The 17,648-nt window shown below is 40.8% G+C and overlaps 1 protein-coding gene and 1 pseudogene across 4 annotated transcripts in view; one reads left to right on the top strand and one right to left on the bottom strand.

Annotated features, from left to right (window-relative positions):
• LOC131512343 (probable cation-transporting ATPase 13A4) overlaps nt 1-17,648 on the bottom strand; it is a 155,598-nt gene that overhangs the window by 20,036 nt on the left and 117,914 nt on the right. For all 4 annotated transcript variants that reach the window (XM_058730867.1, XM_058730868.1, XM_058730866.1 and 1 more), the window contains 8 exons: nt 16,498-16,622; nt 11,839-11,999; nt 10,884-11,006; nt 9,592-9,671; nt 7,847-7,889; nt 7,348-7,457; nt 4,921-5,017; nt 3,326-3,398 (listed from right to left, as the gene is read on the bottom strand). In XM_058730867.1, coding sequence (XP_058586850.1) covers nt 3,326-3,398; nt 4,921-5,017; nt 7,348-7,457; nt 7,847-7,889; nt 9,592-9,671; nt 10,884-11,006; nt 11,839-11,999; nt 16,498-16,622 — 812 coding nt within the window. The remainder of the gene's footprint in view (nt 1-3,325; nt 3,399-4,920; nt 5,018-7,347; nt 7,458-7,846; nt 7,890-9,591; nt 9,672-10,883; nt 11,007-11,838; nt 12,000-16,497; nt 16,623-17,648) is intronic.
• Nucleotides 695-1,348, top strand: LOC131512345 (large ribosomal subunit protein eL22-like; annotated as a pseudogene).

The following is a 17,648-nucleotide window of genomic DNA, read 5'->3' on the forward strand; positions in this document are numbered from 1 at the left end:
TGGAAATTTATGACAAAGTTAAATGAAGAAAATGTACACACAACTATATAGAGAACATAATTCAAATTTCTTCATTTATATACATACAGAATGCTTTAATTCATTAGTTCTGAATGGTAGAATAAAGATGGATTTTTTTCCTTTGTTATATCTTGCAATGCTTTCCATCTTTGTTTTATAATGAATATATATTAGTAACCATAAGAACAAAAAATAATCAAGTTATTTATCAAAATATAGAGGAAAACCTGGAGATGCTTGTTACTAAACAGAGAACAATTAGAGCTGAAATGAGGGCTGTTTTGAAAAATGTGGAAGAAAGACTGATCTAGGGAGAAAACATAGATGGCTCTTTGCCACCCTAAATCGCAGAGCTGGGATGGGTGCAAGTTACATAGAGATAGGCTTGGCTTCATAAGAAGAATTCTGTTAACAGTATGGACTGGCCAAGGGTGTTCTTTCCAGAGATTTGAGCCCCTTGGATACACCTGACACTGTCAGAATTACAGGGAACACAGCAGTAGTCAAGATAGACAAGGTGCTGTTCTCACAACACACACACTCTGGGACAGGGGAGGCAGGAAGACGCAAATAAAAACACAGATAAAAGCATAACTTCAGATTGTGAAGGGCACCCCCCCACACACACACACACAAATAGAGCACAATTGTGCTTTCTGCCTCCACTGCCACCATGGTGCCCATGAAAAAGTTTCTGGTGAAAGGGGCAAAAAAAAAAAAAAAAAAAAAAAGAAAAGAAAAAGGGAGAAGAAGCAGCAAGTTATGAAGTTTGCCCTTGACTGCACCCACCCTGTAGAAGAGGGAATCATGGAGGCTGCCAATTTTGAGCAGTTTGTTCAAGAGAGAATCAAAATGAATGGAAAATCTGGGAATCTCAGTTGGAGGGGCTCTAACCACTGAAAGGAACAAAAACAAGATTACAGTAACTTCTGAGGTGCTTTTTTCCAAATGGTGTTCGAAATAACTCATCAAAAAAATATTTGAAGGGGGCACCTGAGTGGCTCAGTTGGTTAAGCATCCAGCTTAGGCTCAGGCCATGATCTCATGGTTCCTGGGTTTGAGCCCCACATGGGGCTCTGCACTGACGGTGTGGAGCCTGCTTGGGATTGTTTCTCTCTCCCTCTCTCTCCGCCTCTTCCCCACTTGTGCATGCTCTCTCTCTCTCTCTCTCCCCCCACCTCTCAAAATAAAGAAATAAACCTAAAAAATATATCTGAAGAATAATCCCTGTGATTCATTGCGAGTAGTTGCTAACAGCAAAGAGAGTTACAAACTGTGTTACTTCCGGATTAACCAGGATGAGAAAGAGGAGGAAGAGGCGGATTAAAACTCATTTATCTGGAACATTTTGTATGAATTCTTGAATAAAACTTAGGAACTAAAAAAAAAAATAGAGCACAATTGTGTGATAGAGAAAAATTGGCTTGGTGACTACTTAAAGTGAACTTCCTGAGGTGGTGACATTTGAGCTAAGATCTGAATAAGAGAAAACCAAAGCCATATAAAGATGGAAAGGGAGAGTGTTTTAGGCAAAGCAAAGAGCAAAAACAAAGGTACTGTGGTGATCACAAGCTTGACAACGCTCAAGTGACAAGAAGACCCTGGTACCTGGGATAAGAATGTAACAATGTGGTTGTAAGTGAAGCAGAAGCAGGCAGGGGCTAGAGCATTTTAAGCAAGTAGGTGGCAATAAAATTTACCTTTCAAAATTAACACTTTTACTGCTCTTTGAAAGGTAAATGGGGAGGAGGGGAAGCAAGATGAGTTGTGAGGCTGTTGTGGGAATCCGCAAGGGAGGTGACACGGCTCTGTGTCAGGGGGTACAGAGCTTCGGAAAGCAGAGCCAACAGGAGCTCCATCCAAAGGGATGTGAAGGATAAAGAAAAGAGAAACCAAGGATGGCTCCAGGTCTTTGAACAACCAGGTTGTTTTACCAGAATGCAAGGAAAGGGAATTTTTTTCCCTTTCACTGATGTGTTCTAAGTGCCTATTATGGTAAGTAGTACAAATTAGGCACTCAAGAAATAGCTAATAATTTTGTTGAATACCAGATCTGGTAGAAGATAAGAAAATATATTTATATGCTGATCCAGCAGACCAGAGAAAAGTTGATGACAGTGAAGAAGGAGATTATAACAGAAACAAAATCCCCAAGAAGGTAGGAAGAGGTAGGATTAAACGTATAAGTGGAGCTGTTGGCATTTATATGTAACAGAGAGGAAAGCAGGGAATATGGTGGATGGTGGGGAGTGGATGGGTTGGGGTGAAAGCCTACAGCAGGGAAATTGGGAAGACAATTCATGTTAATCAAGAGGTGGAAATGGGAGTGGCCTAATGGCAAGATTATCTTTAATCTTCATTCAAAATCCCCAAAGGCTAGGATTTAAAGATCTAAAACATGGGCACCGGGATGGCTCAGTCGATTAAGTGTCCAACTCTAGATTTCAACTCAGGTCATGATCTCACAGTTCATGAGATCGAGCCCTGTCAGCACTGACAGCATGGAGCCTGCTTGGGATCCTCTCTCTCCCTCTCTGTTCCTTCCCTACTTGCTCTCTCTCTCTCTCTCAAAGCAAATAAATAAACTAAAAAAAAAAAAAAAAAGATCTAAAGCATAAAAGCTATCCAGCCTCTATAAACTGGGCATATATTAACTATAATTACACCTGAAAGCATACTGAAGACATCATTCCTGATTTTCAAAGTGCACTTGAGAAACTGAACAAGAAGACCATGGGAGAAGGGAAGGGGGAAACGATAGTTACAAACAGAGAAGAAGGGAGGCAAACCACAAGAGACTCTTAAATACAGAGAACAAACTGAGGGTAGTGGGGGGAAGGAGTGGTGGACAGAGGGGAAAATGGGTGATGGGCATTGAGGAGGGTACTTGCTGGGATGAGCACTGGGTGTTGTATGTAAGCAATGAACCACAGGAATCTACCCCAAAACCAAGAGCACATTGCACACACTGTATGTTACCCAAATTGACAATAAATTATATTTTAAAAAAATGAAAAGCAATAAATTATCCCAAAATATAAACAATCAAATAAATAGATAAATAAGTTTAGTGACCATTATGGAAGCCCCGTATTTTGTGGAAAACAGAAAAATAACTAGCCAGCTTTTCCATGGCTAATACTTTTATTTCAATCCAAGACTCACAAATGGGGCTCTTATTTCCTCTTTCCCTCTCTGAATAGACCTTTGGGCGTAAGTCCCATATCCCTGAGGCTGCAACTGGTGTCCCTCCTAGTGGACCAGCCCTTCTGGAAGAGCCAAGAAAGTTTCAAAAATGTCTTACTTGTTACACCAATAAGAGTTGTGATGGCCAGATCCTGGAACAGAAACTGGTAATTTGAAAGGCTGTTTGTCTCCTGAAAAGAAAAAGGAAAGCAGGTCAAAAATGTTGTGACCATCTGGATGAAGTCTGACATCAGTTGCATTCATTTTTGTTCCTGCAACATGGGATTTTACAAGAAGAAGGTGTGGCCAGGGTCCTGTTTGTGTTGGTAGAAGTACCAAAGATAAGGAAGGCTGTGAAACCCCCTCCAACCAGGAGGCCACCTTTGTGTGCTTTCTAGGCTGGGTCCTTTGTACATCAACATCCTCCTGTTGAGGGAGATGTCTTACTCTACTAGATCCATCTCTGATCTCTTTTGTACCTGCTAGCAGAAAGTCAGGGTTTGGTCTGGAACAACAGGACAGTGAGTTCCCAGTAGTAACAAGAGACAAATGTGTGGTGATCTTACCCAAATTTTACCAGTGGAAAAAGAATAATTGAACCCACTATTTGCAGTCTTGGGTGTTATTAGCAAGTCCTGATAAGGCATCCTTGATATTCTTGGGGAAAAAAAGGTTAAGATCTTACTGATTTCAAGTAACTTGCTTCCTTGCCCCCCTTTTAGTGGAAAGGAGATCAAGATGACCCTAGTTCAACTCTAGTTTGTAGCATGAGTTGTTGGGATTCCAAAATAGGACCAAATTTCTGTGCACAGCCTCTCCTTCTCCATCTCATTCATTGTGAGCGGGAAAAGACATAAGCAATCTGAAAATAACAAAACTGAAACCTTCAGCCCAGAAGCAAGAGGGCAGGACATAGAGATGAATCTAACGAATCATCAGTAGGCTGCTTATACTCGCTCATGAGAGTCGATTGCAAAGTTTTCAGGGATTATTTTTTTGAACTGGCTGTTAAACACAGCCATTATAGTACCTGAAATTATACAAATCTACCATTAAATACATTATGCTAAAACAAAGCTAATAAATACCCCCAATCCAGCACTTCCTAATCCTTTTCCTACATTGTGCTGTTATCTATGTTCTTTAAGTTAAGATATTTACAAGTCTTCTATCTCTGGGGTGCAAGTACTACATAATGACATGCCATGTGCACATCTCTTCCCAACTCCATGCTCAGTGATGTCAGGCAGGCAGCTCGAAACCAGCCATGGTGGGCATATTTACACCACGGAAATCAGCAAACATGAATAACCAGGGCTTGCTGTCCCAGGGAGAGCGGCTCTGAAACATTTACCAGCTCCCCAGGCCCAGATCATCTCACTACTGAATGGTCCGCTCGGGTAGAGTCACACTGGAACAGAGAAGATGGAGACCTTGTCCAAGCAGCCAGAAGCAACCGCGAGAAAGTGCTATGCCTTGATCTTCAGCTACTACTACACACAAAATGTCTCTGTCAGAGAGTCAGAGAATTGACACCTTCAGCTTCTCCTGTGTGCATCTATTTCTGATTTACTTTCACCATAAAGGTAGTTTCAGAGGGGCCCTTGGTCCTCCAAGCTCCCCCAGGTGCACTCTTCCTCAAGAGGCATGCAGGTTGGGAGGATGCAACTCCTTGTTTCAGTTCTAACCAGGAGCTCGGGTCACCAGTCATACCCAGTAGAGCAGCAGAACACCAACATACTGGATCATGCTGTACAGAGCCATGTACTTGAACATGCAAAATGAGGTAACGAGAGCGGCACGTCCTTCCCTGTGTAAGCAAAGAAAGGACAGAGTAAGGAGATGGAAAGAAAGGTCAGTGCCTCTGCTGTTCAGCTGAGCTTAGGAGAAACACTCCAAAGCCTGATTATTCAACAGTTTGTCTGACAGACTGGATAGCCTCGAGCCAGAGGGAGCTGCCTGTCAGTATGCTAAACGACTAGACTTTCAGGAAAGACCAATTCCGGGCCCAGCCCCCCAGCCTTGGTCCAGTTCGAGAGCCCAGAGTGCATGGTAGCCTCGTGCTCTCTGTGGGCATCATGTCAGAGCGGAGTCAGAGGACCTGGGGATGCGTCCTAGAGCTCGTACCTACTCACAAGTGTAATTTGGAAGGTCATTTCCTTCTGTCAGTCACAGTTTCTTCATCTGTAAACTAAGGAATTTAAATAAGATTGCAGGCTTGGGGGCTATTTTCATGAAGGTGTTTCATTTCATTCAAATCATTTGGCCATCCCCGCTTTTTCTAAAACTGCACTGAAACAGTGTCTATGCTCAAATACATCATATATCGAATTTAAATAGACTGAAAACAACGAACGTGTTTGTTTCCGTTACTGTTGGTGGACTTTGAGTAAATGGTATATATTTAAAGCATAAAATAGATTATTTATGAGATGCCACTTTTATCACTTTCATTGGAAAGAAACGAGTTTAAATTTGCTTCTGGTCATAATGTTTTCCTGGGATTCCAAAGCCTGATTTCAGAGTGGGCTTTTCCCTGTACTGGGGCTCAGCTGCTGTCATTTGCTCTACCAGAAGGTAGTTTCTCGTCATCTCTCACCTCCTTAGAAAGGGTTTTCGCATGCCACACACCTGCAGCAGCCAATTCCACCTCCCCAGCCGCCTTCTTACTTTTCCCATCACCCTTGATTTATCTGTGTATGTGTTTATTGCCTGACTTCTCCACCAGAATAAAGCTTTATAAGGTCAAGGAATGTGTGATTTACTTGCTTCTGGGTCTCCAGGGTCTCCACCAGTTCCTGGCACTAAGTGCCTGCTCTATAAATATTTGTCAAATACACACATAAATTTTTTAAAATTTGGGAGGAGCCAGCAAAATCATCATTTTAATATGGTGGGAATAGTATGACATTTGTAGAGAAAACATTTAAATACCATCAGTTCTAACATAATTTCTAATCCTATATGGCTGTGTGAGCTTGGGAACCTCAGTTAAGTTCTCTAAACCTCCATTTCTTTATTTGTAAAAGGAAATAGTGACCACTCCGACATCTCCAGGCTGTTTGGAAGTATAAGATAATGGGTATTAAAGCACTTCACAAGCTGTAAATACATGTTAGTTATAATCACCCAAAGCAGCCACAGTGCTAACCATTTCTATCATCCCAATAAAATACAGCAGAAGTACATCTTCTGGGAGGTACAGATAAAGCACCAAGGGAGATTTTAGTAGAAGCAGCAGATGAGTTAATATTTTGAAAACTGGGGATGGGAAGGATATTCCAAAGAAGCATAAAGAGGCAAGAGGAAAAGAGGGCAATCGGGGAAAGGAAAGTTTGTCTCCACCCCCCATTATAAAGCACCTATGGAGATATATGTAAAAATAACAATAATAAGATCAACACTTTCAAAGCAGTTACAAGTTCCAGATTCCAGGGGTGCCTGGGTGACTCAGTGGGTTAAGCATCTGACTCTTGATTTAAGCTCAGGTCATGATCTCACAGTTTGTGAGTTCAAACAATGAGTCAGGCTCCGTTTTGCTCATGGAGGCTGCTTGGGATTCTCTCTCTCCCCCTCTCTCTGCCCCTCTCCTGCTTCTGCCCCCTCCTCTGCTCATGTTCTCTCTCTCTCTCTCTCAAAATAAATAAACAAACTTTAAAATTAAAAAAAAAGTTCCAGATTCCAATTTTCTAAAAATAACCTATTGAGTGGTTTTCATTATGCCACTACTCTCCCACAGTTATTATTTAAAAAAAAATTTTTTTTACATTTATTTATTTTTGGTAGACAGAGAGAGACAGAACACAAGTGAGAGAGGGAGACACAGAATGCGAAGCAGTCTCCAGGTTCTGAGCTGTCAGCCCAGAGCCCGATGCGGGGCTCGAACTCATAGATCGAGAGATCATGACCTGAGCCCAAGTCAGGCGCCCAACTGACTGAGCCACCCAGGCGCCCCTCGCACAGTTATTTTTAACTGCTGGTAAGTCCACTCAGGAGTAGAATGGCTGACTGCATTGTCCTGCAAAGCACCCACCCCACCCAGGGACACAAAATTTCCGTTGTTTCCCTGGCCGAACAATGGGATCTGAACTTAAAAGTCAAGAGAGATTAAAACAGTGCTGGTGGAAAGCGTCTACTTACTTGATAAGGTGAGGTACACACTCAATGTTTGGAGTTTTAGAAGTGAAAGGTGAGGCCACAGATGCCTCCTGTTCTGATAAAGAGATGCCCACGTGAGCCATTTTCAAAGCCTGAAAGCAAAGAGTCAGCTTACTCTGCTTGCACACTCACAGATGTCTCCCCTGAGGCCACACGGGAAAAGCCTGTCAAGCTAGCTACAGGATGGCCCGTGGACCCAAGCACGAGCCAGGAGGGGACCAGAATTTGTTCTGCCTATTGCATAACAAAGAGACGACACTGGGACATCTGGCCAAAGAAGTCAGTATACTGATCACTGAGTCATTGGGCGGCCTTGGTCAAAACCCTCCCAAACCCTCCACGTCAGTCCTTCTATCAAGAAGAATGGAGATAAGTGTATCCCAGGGATAGTATGTCTAAAGGACTCCAGGCAAGTGCAATTAAGTGTAAGTCCTGGTGTGTCCTGGTGTGATTATGGCCCCACACACCGGCAGCTACTTACCCCGCAGTCATTGGCTCCATCACCGCACATACCTACAAAGTAACTAAAAGGGAGCCATGTCAATTGTAGGGGAAATCAAAGCAATTTTAACTGCTAATTTCTCTAATTAAAAAAAATAATAAAGTGAACTTCGTTACTTAGGGGACACTCTGATTCTTTATTTTAAGAGAGTTTTGTGAAGGGTCCAGTTTGACTAAAAGTAAAGTGTGACTCTGCAGCTCCCCGATGGATTAGGAAACCCAGCACACCATCCTGACTCCAAGCATTTCAGGGAGACCCTGTACTTCACTGCTTAGAAAGCAGCTTTGTTGGCTGTAAAATGGGACGTTCACAATTATATAACATAACACCATGGCACAGTGGAGAGGGCACCAGATTTGAAGCCAGATCTAGATCTTTGACCTGATCACTTGACCATTTTGGCCATTATTTTTCTCTCCTACAAAGTGTTATGAGTATTCAGTGAGATGCTGTAGGGAAAAGTGTCTTCTGATTTCTAAAACAATAAACGAAAATTACTTGGTGCTGTAAATAGTAACAGGGCAGGAAATTTGCCATTTTAGCAGTCACTCAACTAACAAATGCCCAGACTTTGAAGAAAGAAAATATATTCCTGCGTCAGGATCGCTCTTTGAGGGTGAGTGCATCCTGCTGGCTTTAATTCTTGACAAAGATTATGGATAGTGTGCTTTTTAAGGTAGGAGTGCTCTGACAGTATTTATAGGATTTGCTGTACTTGTCTTCCACACTGTCCTATGAAGGCAACTAGTTTACTATCTAGGTTTTCAACCAAGTTAAGAAGACAGGACTTTCTGAATCAAGAAGCTTGCCTAGTGACTAAATCAGGGGGGATGAAGTGGGAGTGAAAAAGATTAGGAGTCATGTCTATATGGTCCAGCACCAGAAATGAAGAAAACTTACAGGACTCCATGGGTTCTGTTAACAGGAAATAAAGGGTCTCAAATGATGGGCACTTTATTTGAACTGCCTATTCTCTAATGCAGATCCTTTGTGTTAAAAGAGAAGTATTACTCTGATTCAGGACAGAGAAGATACTTTGCCATATAAATATTTCAGTATTTTTAAGGTTATGTGAATCCCTTGCCATACGAATCTCCTTATATCACAGCTGTGATGATAATGTATAATGTCTAAATTCTCATTGTACCTTCAGGAGCTGAACTCAAACTATCCTTCCAGGTTCATTTCTCACCACACACTTTCACGTCCCATATGTTCTAGTCCAGTGGTTCTCAACTCTGGGTGCAAAATTGACCCATTTGAGGAGCGTTGAAAAAACACTGATGTCCAAGCCTCACATGAACAACTGAATTAGAATGTCTGGACAGTGGGGTCCTGGGACTGTTATTTTTTCAAAGCTCCCAGGGTGACTGTCATAGGCAGTTAGGTTCAGAACCACTGCCTTAGGGGACTTCTTGTACCTCTTACACTCTCCCTGACTGTCATGCTCCAGGCACTTCATACCACCTGAATTGGTAAAGAACCGGGGCGCCTGGGTGGCGCAGTCGGTTAAGCGTCCGACTTCAGCCAGGTCACGATCTCGCGGTCCGTGAGTTCGAGCCCCGCGTCAGGCTCTGGGCTGATGGCTCGGAGCCTGGAGCCTGTTTCCGATTCTGTGTCTCCCTCTCTCTCTGCCCCTCCCCCGTTCATGCTCTGTCTCTCTCTGTCCCAAAAATAAATAAAAACCGTTGGGAAAAAAAAAAAAATTAAAAAAAAGAACCTACTCCAGTTTCTGAAATTCTTCCACCAGACTGGATTTCTGCCCAGGAGACATTCTTGCAAAGATTGTTCCATTTATCAGTATCTGTAAGGAAACCAAGAGAAACTTTATATCACGTCAGTTGGTCATACATGAGATAATTGATAATACTTAGAACGCTGACTGGAAAATAACATCCATGAATGGCAAAACACAATTTGTTTCCAAGAAGTCTTTTTTTTTTTTTATTTTTTATTTTTAAGACATTGAGACCTTGGTCATCAAGTAAGTGACCAAGGAGACCAAAAATCAGTCAAGATGACTGCTTAATAAAAATATTGGATGAAAATGATGACCTTCAGATATTTAGCTGAACTGCCATCAAGAAAGTGGTCAAAAAATCCTGAGCTTAATGGAATCTTGAACCAGTAGAGTATGAGAAATTGCAAGATATTGAGAGGTCAGCATCCTAGGGAAAGGAAAGGAGGCAACAGCTTCTCAGAAAATTGTTCAGAACGAGCAGGAAAAACAGCCTCATGATGAAATAGTGACAATTAGTGGTCTTTGATTTAACCATGCCATCTGGGCTTGACCAATTGTGGAGCTCAGCTGATATCCCAAGTCTAATTTTGGCTATGGAACATTGGTGGTTTGGAAATATAATAAATCTATACCAGCTCCATCCACCTGAGCTTTATTCTACAGAGTCTGAATTCTTCTGTTAGATCTCTGTGCTCCTTGCTGTTCTTGAAAGTAACTCAGCTTAGTCTTTAATCTTTTTGTCTTAAACAGTGCCTAAGATGATAAGCAATTGAATACAAATAATTTATCTTTGGATTACACTAGACACAATCTTTCTCTAGTTTGTCCACCTGTTATGTATATAACTTACCTGCCCCTGCTATGGGTTTATTCTTCATCAGAAAATTGTTAACTTTGACCCTTTCTTGTGTAGACTCTCTATCAAAAACCTAACAGAATTCCTTTCTTGGGCTGCTTTCCTCTATAATTGATGGATTTCCCCTTCACCGTTAGACCCCTCACCATGGCAGTATGAAGACAGCCACCCAAAAGCAATCCTTATGACTTGAGAAGCTCCTAATACTTTATTTCTCTAGATGGTGAGAAATGGGCTAATCAAATTTACTAATTTTAAACCTATCTAGAAATGAGACAACAAAATGTTTTTGCCCCTTTATGACACATTCAATAGGTATTTCTTACCTACTTAAAAGTTTGAAATTACTTAAGAACATGCTCTGTAAGTGACTTCATTGGCATCTTTACTGGGAGACTGATAACCCTCTTAGAACTTACCTTTGGGAGTAGGCTACTGAAATGTTGACTTATAACCTGAAAGGATTTTCCACTTAAGGCAAAATGGTAACTTCCCTCTCTGCCATGATCAGAGACTTCTTCCTTGATATTAATGTAATTATCCTGCAAAAGCAAAACACAAGTTATTTTAGACACTTGATAGAGTGGTAAAGGACCACAAGTATATCAGAGAGAGGCAGTGACGACTGGCCTCTCTCTTTAAGAGAGACTGGGGTCTCTCTTTAAGAGTCACACTCCAGCACCAATTCCTCAGAGAAACACTTTGTCTTTGCTGGATCAATCTTTGCACATCACACAGCCTCTAGTGAATAGGAGAATAACACTCATGTCCTGTTCTCATCCTGATTTGATCTTGGTGAGTCCCAGAGAAGAGCACATTTCACACATTTCAAGTGTAAAATGCAAAGCACTACAGCTTAACAAATCTCTCCCTGAAGTGAGAACTTACCATTTTTTTTCCTTACAGAATTAATATTGTTCCACAAGGACACAATAGAGATAGGATACTGAATGATTGGGAATACATGGATAAAACTTTTTTTTCCCAGCCCAAAGACATAGTCTAATTTTCCAATGTGCACAGCAGTTTCTCTCCCAGGGACTAAATCTCCTTAGGACCCAGTGGGATGGTTAGCAAGCAAAAGGAGGATGAGAAATTAGATTCACAGTCCCCCTTACTACATTTTTTCTCCTATAGGGCCAACAACATTATTACACTTAAAATAATGGATCCTTTCCAGGACCCACAACGGCACTATACATTAAAGCTCAGTAGGAACAGTATAAGAAATGGATATGAGTTCTTCGAATTGCATAGGTATTAGACATTTGGGGAAATATGTTGACCCTAGGTCACCTGTACATCTCTGCCAGTCAAAGCTGCTCAGAAGCCAACACTATGAGTCAAGTTAGAGAAGTCTGTTTTTAGGTGTACCTGATTGCTGTGTGCAATGGACTTCTCATCTACTAATTTCCAAGATATAGATGCTGATGAGGACCCAGTGATTTCATTCGCTTCAATCAGAATGACTTGTTGGCTTTCAGAAACCATTCCAGACTTTCTGGCCACTGTTATTGCGGTCTGAAGATTGTCACCTATAAGAAAGGAAGGGTATAGCAAGGTGAGGTTGAAAAGATAGAACCAATTCATGCAGGGTCTGGAAAACTAGGGTAAGGAGTCCAGAATTTATTTTAGGTGTGAAAAGAAATAATTTCTAAGTCTCTCTCATGCTGATTCTCCATGAATCCATGATCCCTTTCGTGATTCTTATTGCTTTTTATCTGGTTATTTCATAACCCACCAGTTTTTCTAGAGAGTGGAAAGAAAAAACAAAAAGGCAAAATTCAAATCTATTTCCATCATTTTTCAGCTTGGTAAACATTTACCAAAACCCTACTGATTTAATATAGTACCAGGTGTTTCCACTTTCAGCCAAATTGGAATAAGACCACTAAAATCTATCTCTCCCACTGATTACAATGGGAAACTATGGGAAAAATACAAAAAGCAACTATCTGAGGACTTTGAAAAGTAAGCAAAAGCAGGTAGAATGTGGAAGGGAGTCAAATTTGGAGAAATAATCTACAAGGTGGTGATATTCTTGGTTTTATTTTTTTCTCTCACATGTATGACCTGAGTGTGAACCCCAGTCCCAGCGCTGTGAAGGATGCTACATACAACTCCAAAAGAAACTTAGTCTCTCTGACCAGAGAAACTAGAAAAAGAAAAAGCTTGAAGGCTGAAGAACTATGGGGCAGACCCTGGAAAGGAGACAGCTAGACAACCAGACTAACTTACTGGGTGAACTCAACCCAGAGCTGTGCATGTGCAGAACAAACCCAGGGAAGGAGAGTAGAAGCCTCAAGAATTGAACTATGATAGGAATCACCTCCCATGTCCTAGAGTTTTGCTTGCTCAAACAAACAAAAATCACCCTCACCATTCTCCAGGGGATTTTAACAAGATCCGAAATCTCACACTATAATATTTTAAATGTTCAAGAAAGTCAACCTATAAAACACCTGGAAAATGTGGTCAATTCTCAAGAAAAGAAAAGACAATCAACCATTGCTTGTACCAGGATGACCCAGATGCTAGAATTTACCAATGTTCTTAAAGCAGCTGTTATAAGCTTCCTCCATGAGGTAAAGGTTACCACTCTTAAAATAAATGACAAGATAGAAGTTCTTAAGAGAAAAAAATATATATACTCTATAAATAACCAAATGACTGCTTTAGAATTGAACAATATAATAACTGAAATAAAAAATTCCCTGGATGCTCTCAAAAGCTGAATAGAGGTGACAGGAGAAGGAGGCAGTGAATTTGAAGATAGGTAAGTAGAAATTATACAATCTGAAAAACGGAGAGAAAATTAAAAAAACAAAAGAACAGAGACTGGAGAATGACAACAGTCATGTCATTAGAGTCCAGGAAGGAAAGGAGAAAGGAATCAAAACAGGAAAAAATATTTTGAAGAAATAAAGCAGGTAAGTTCCCAGATACGGTAAAAGATTTAAATTCATAGATTTAAGAAGCCCAGCGAATCCCAGTAAGATAAACTCAATGAGATCCATACCCAGAAACATTAAAATCAAACTTCTAAAAACAAAGATAAAGAAAATACCTTAGAAACGGCAAGAGAAAATAATACATTATATATTAGGGAATGATTATTCAAATTATTACAGATTTGTCATCAAAAAACATGGAGGCAAAATGACAGTGAAATATCTTTGAAGTGCTGAAGAAAGAACTGTGAAGCTCTGAAAGTACCCTTCAGAAAGGAAGGAGAGATAAGACTTTCTTAGAGGAAGGGAAACTAAGATAATTTGTTGCTAGCAGACATACTCAAAAAGAAATGCTAACAGTTCTTTAGGCTGAAAGGAAAGGACACCAGAGGGAAACTTCTAACATTAGGAATAAAAACATAGCAACAGAAATAATGAAGATCTGGGTAAATATAAAAGTCTATTTTTCTTCCATTTGTGTGTAACTCGTGCCTATTGAAAGTGAAAACCTTAACATGGTATGGTGGGGTTTTCATTGTCATATACGCGATAACCATAACGTAAAGGAGAGAAGGCAAAGGACGTTCATGGTTGTAAGCTTTCTTGAAAGGGTAGGTACAGATGTGATTGCTAGAGCAACCACTGAACAATAAATAACATCTGACTGCCTATCCCTAACATGGCTTTCTTCAGGTCTCTACCAAAGTACGTATGAGGAAGCCCAGAAGAGCTAACGGTGGGCAGGAGTTTCTCTACCCTGAGAGCGAAGAAGTGTCCACAATGCCTCAGCAGGTCACCAATAGTTGGGCTGCTTTGCAGCACAGGACACTTTTGCCATCCACTACCTGAGAAGTTCCACGCCTGAGCCTCAGTCATCTGACAGAGAATATAACAACCTATTTTAGAAGTCTCAGAAGCTAGAGAGGAAAATATCAGGCAGAACAACCAGAACAACACATGACAGACAAAATAGAGCAGTTGTTGGAGATAGATAAAACCTGCAGTAACTCCGGGAGCCTTGCAGGGCTCAATCTGTTAAGCGTCCGACTTCATCTCAGGTCATGATCTCACCACGGTTTGTGGGTTCAAGCCCTACCTCAGGCTCTGTGCTGATAGCTCAGAGCCTGGAGCCTGCTTCAGATTCTGTGTTTCCCTCACTCTCTGCCCCTCCCACGCCTGCTTGCACGCTCTCTTTCTCTTTCAAAAATTAAAGAAAAAAACCATTTCTACACATTAAAGAAAAAAACCTTTGCATTATCTCATTAAAAATAATAAGTGCACTTAAGAAAACTCAAATGTAGCCCTTCTCCTCTAACGCCCCCCCACCCTTAAAAAAGGTTTTCTAGAGCTATTCCCACCCCAAAATGTGATTTCAGATCTCAACATTAAGAGGTAATTTGAAGGAGATAATGGTCATTTTTGGAACCTGAGTTTATGGTTTGGAAAAACTGGATGCAAAAAAAATCTTAAAACATGGAGGCAAATTATAAAAATATGAGAATAACAAGAAAAAAGATAAGAGACTGAGAAGATAAATCCAGAAAGCCTATCATGTGAATAACAGAAATTCCAGAAGGGAAAAAGGAAGAGAGAGAGCAAAGGCCATAATTAAATGAACAATAGAAGAACTTTCCCTGACAGGAAGAAGATAGATTAAAAGTGTTTACTTTTAATTAGTTAATGGAATCAATGGGACAAAAAGACAAACATATAGAAATATTCTGGTAGTATTTGTAAACTCCGAAGTTGAAGAAAAGGACAATATACAGAAGAGAATAAATTACCTACAGTGGACTGGCATTGGACTTATAATAACACCTAGAGATCATTAAGGAAAAAACAGGACTATAACCCCCAAATCCTACACCCAGACAAGATGGCATTCACCTGTCAGAGCCAAGAAAGATACTCCAGGGTATGTAAGAAATTAGAGACCATAACATCCTTCTATCCTATCCAAGGACAAGCCTTGAGAAGAAAAATTTAACCCAGCAAGCAAAGAAACAGAACAGAAATTCCAATATGAGTGAAGAAGTGAAGAAGCGGGGTACAGAGTGATGCGTCCTTATTTCTACCTAAATCTCAATACTAAGGATAGATTATGGAAATGTGTAAAATAAGTGCTAAATAAAGATTTTTGAAACAGATGGGTCATGATGTAAGGGCAATTCTAAGTAGCAAATTAGCTCAGCAATACCTACAAGTTGGATTGAGGGACTAAAAAGGAAGAAGGTAAAATGGACCCCTAAGTCTCTTGTATTGTGGGGGTAGAATGGGAGGTGGGAGGTACAGAGGAAAAAGTAGAAGTATCCTAGAGCTTCCCACAGTGAAGCTGGATTCAGGGGAAATGGGCTGGGGAATAAGGGCTCTGGTGGGGAAATAGTGTACCTTGGCGACACAACTATCAGAGTTCAATGCACCTGACTGGAAAGCAGGGAAAGAAAGGCGCACACTTAAATTTGAACACATGAAGAAATGATCTATTCTCCACTAAGAAGCATTCATTAAGAAATTTCACACACTTTTCTTGCATGATCCTTTCTCACCACTCCCTTGATTTGGGGTTTGAGAGAAGCACAGGGGACAGTTTTTTGTTTTATTTTTTTGTTTGTTTTGTTTTTGTTTTTGTTTTTGTTTTTACCACCAGAATAATAAATGGGCCTTCAGGGTAGTTTACACACCATGCTGACTAAGCATTTCTCTTCCTACTAACATTTAACAAAAATTGTCATCTGTGCCTGACCCACGTCTTCTTGTCAGTCAGGGGTTATTTCAAATGGCCTTTCTCAGAGAGGACACCACATATAAAGTAGCCAGTTAAGACATCACCCTGTTTTGTTTTATGTACCTCATAACTCTTATTGCCAGCTGCTTGTTTGATCAACTGATTGATTTCCTATCTCATCCCACCTGGATGGAAACTTGGTGAGAGCAGTAATTTTGCCCTTTCTGTTGCAGATCTCCAACACCTAGAATGGTGTCCCACCCACAGTAGGTAGTCAACAGTCTTTGTGAAATGAATGGGTCTTGTCTATTTCCAAATCAAATTCTTTCTGTTTCCATGTACAACTTTGTTATATACCTGTGATCATTACAGTCCTTATCCGGGCGGAGATGAGCTCTTCCAGAACTGGTTTTGTTTCTTCTTTCAACCGATTCTCCAAGATGAGCAATCCCAGAAATATCAGGTCTGCTTCTACTTTGTCCCTGGAAACATATATATAATTGAACAGAAATAACACAATATGGGGGCTCCCGGGTGGCTCAGTCAAACATCCGACTCTTGACTTTGGCTCAAGTCATTATCTCATGGTTCATGAGATTGAGCCCCACGTTGGGCTCCACACTGATGGCATGGAACCTGCTTGGGATTCTGTCTCTCCCTTTCTGTCACCCTCTCCTCTGCTGGTTCTCTCTTTCTCTCAAAATAAATAAATTAAAAAAAAAGAAATAGCACAATGTGGTCTTTCTTAGGGGAAGCAAAACCAAAGCAAAGGCAAATATGATCCTATCAGAAGTGGTTCCCATTCACCCACTTAAGCACCATTCCTTAAACACTGAATATGTGCCAGTAAATATGCAGAAAGAAGACAGGAAGGGACATGAAGGATACTGAGATATTTGCTCTGACTGAATCAATTGGAAGAGAGAGTATTTACTAAACAAAAGATTTGCTTTAACCTTCCTAGAGAATGAACTAAATGACCCCAAGTCTTCTTTCTGCTGTGGCTAGTCTGGTTTCCAACACCTCACCTGTTAGCAACCCCCAGAGAGGTATTCTAGAATGGAAACATGAAAAGTAAGTGAGACTCAAGAAAAATAAAATAAAATGCTAGTCTCTCCTGAATCCAAGCCTATAAGCAGTATTATTTTAGCCCCAGGAGTTCTCAGACTCAAAAAATAGCCCCTCTTTTATTTTTATTTATGTATTTATTTAGTTTATTTATTTTGAGAGAGACAGCACAAGTGGGGCGGCAGGGGGTGGGGGAGAGGAGAGAGAGAGGACCCCAAGCAGGCTCCGTGCTGCCAATGCAGAGCCTGATGTAGGACTCAAACTCACGAACTTTGAGATCATGATCGGAGCCAAAACCAAGAGTCAGATGCTTAACCAACTGAGCCACCCAGGAAAGAGCCCCTATTTTAAAGCCAAGCTCCTCCCTCTCTTCCTCCCTCAGTGGAGAGCATTGTTCTTCTGCATATCGTATGAATGTTTCTGGAAAGAAGAGGGGCTTC

The sequence above is a fragment of the Neofelis nebulosa genome, chromosome 5 (assembly GCF_028018385.1).
Source record: "Neofelis nebulosa isolate mNeoNeb1 chromosome 5, mNeoNeb1.pri, whole genome shotgun sequence".
Lineage (NCBI taxonomy): Eukaryota > Metazoa > Chordata > Mammalia > Carnivora > Felidae > Neofelis > Neofelis nebulosa.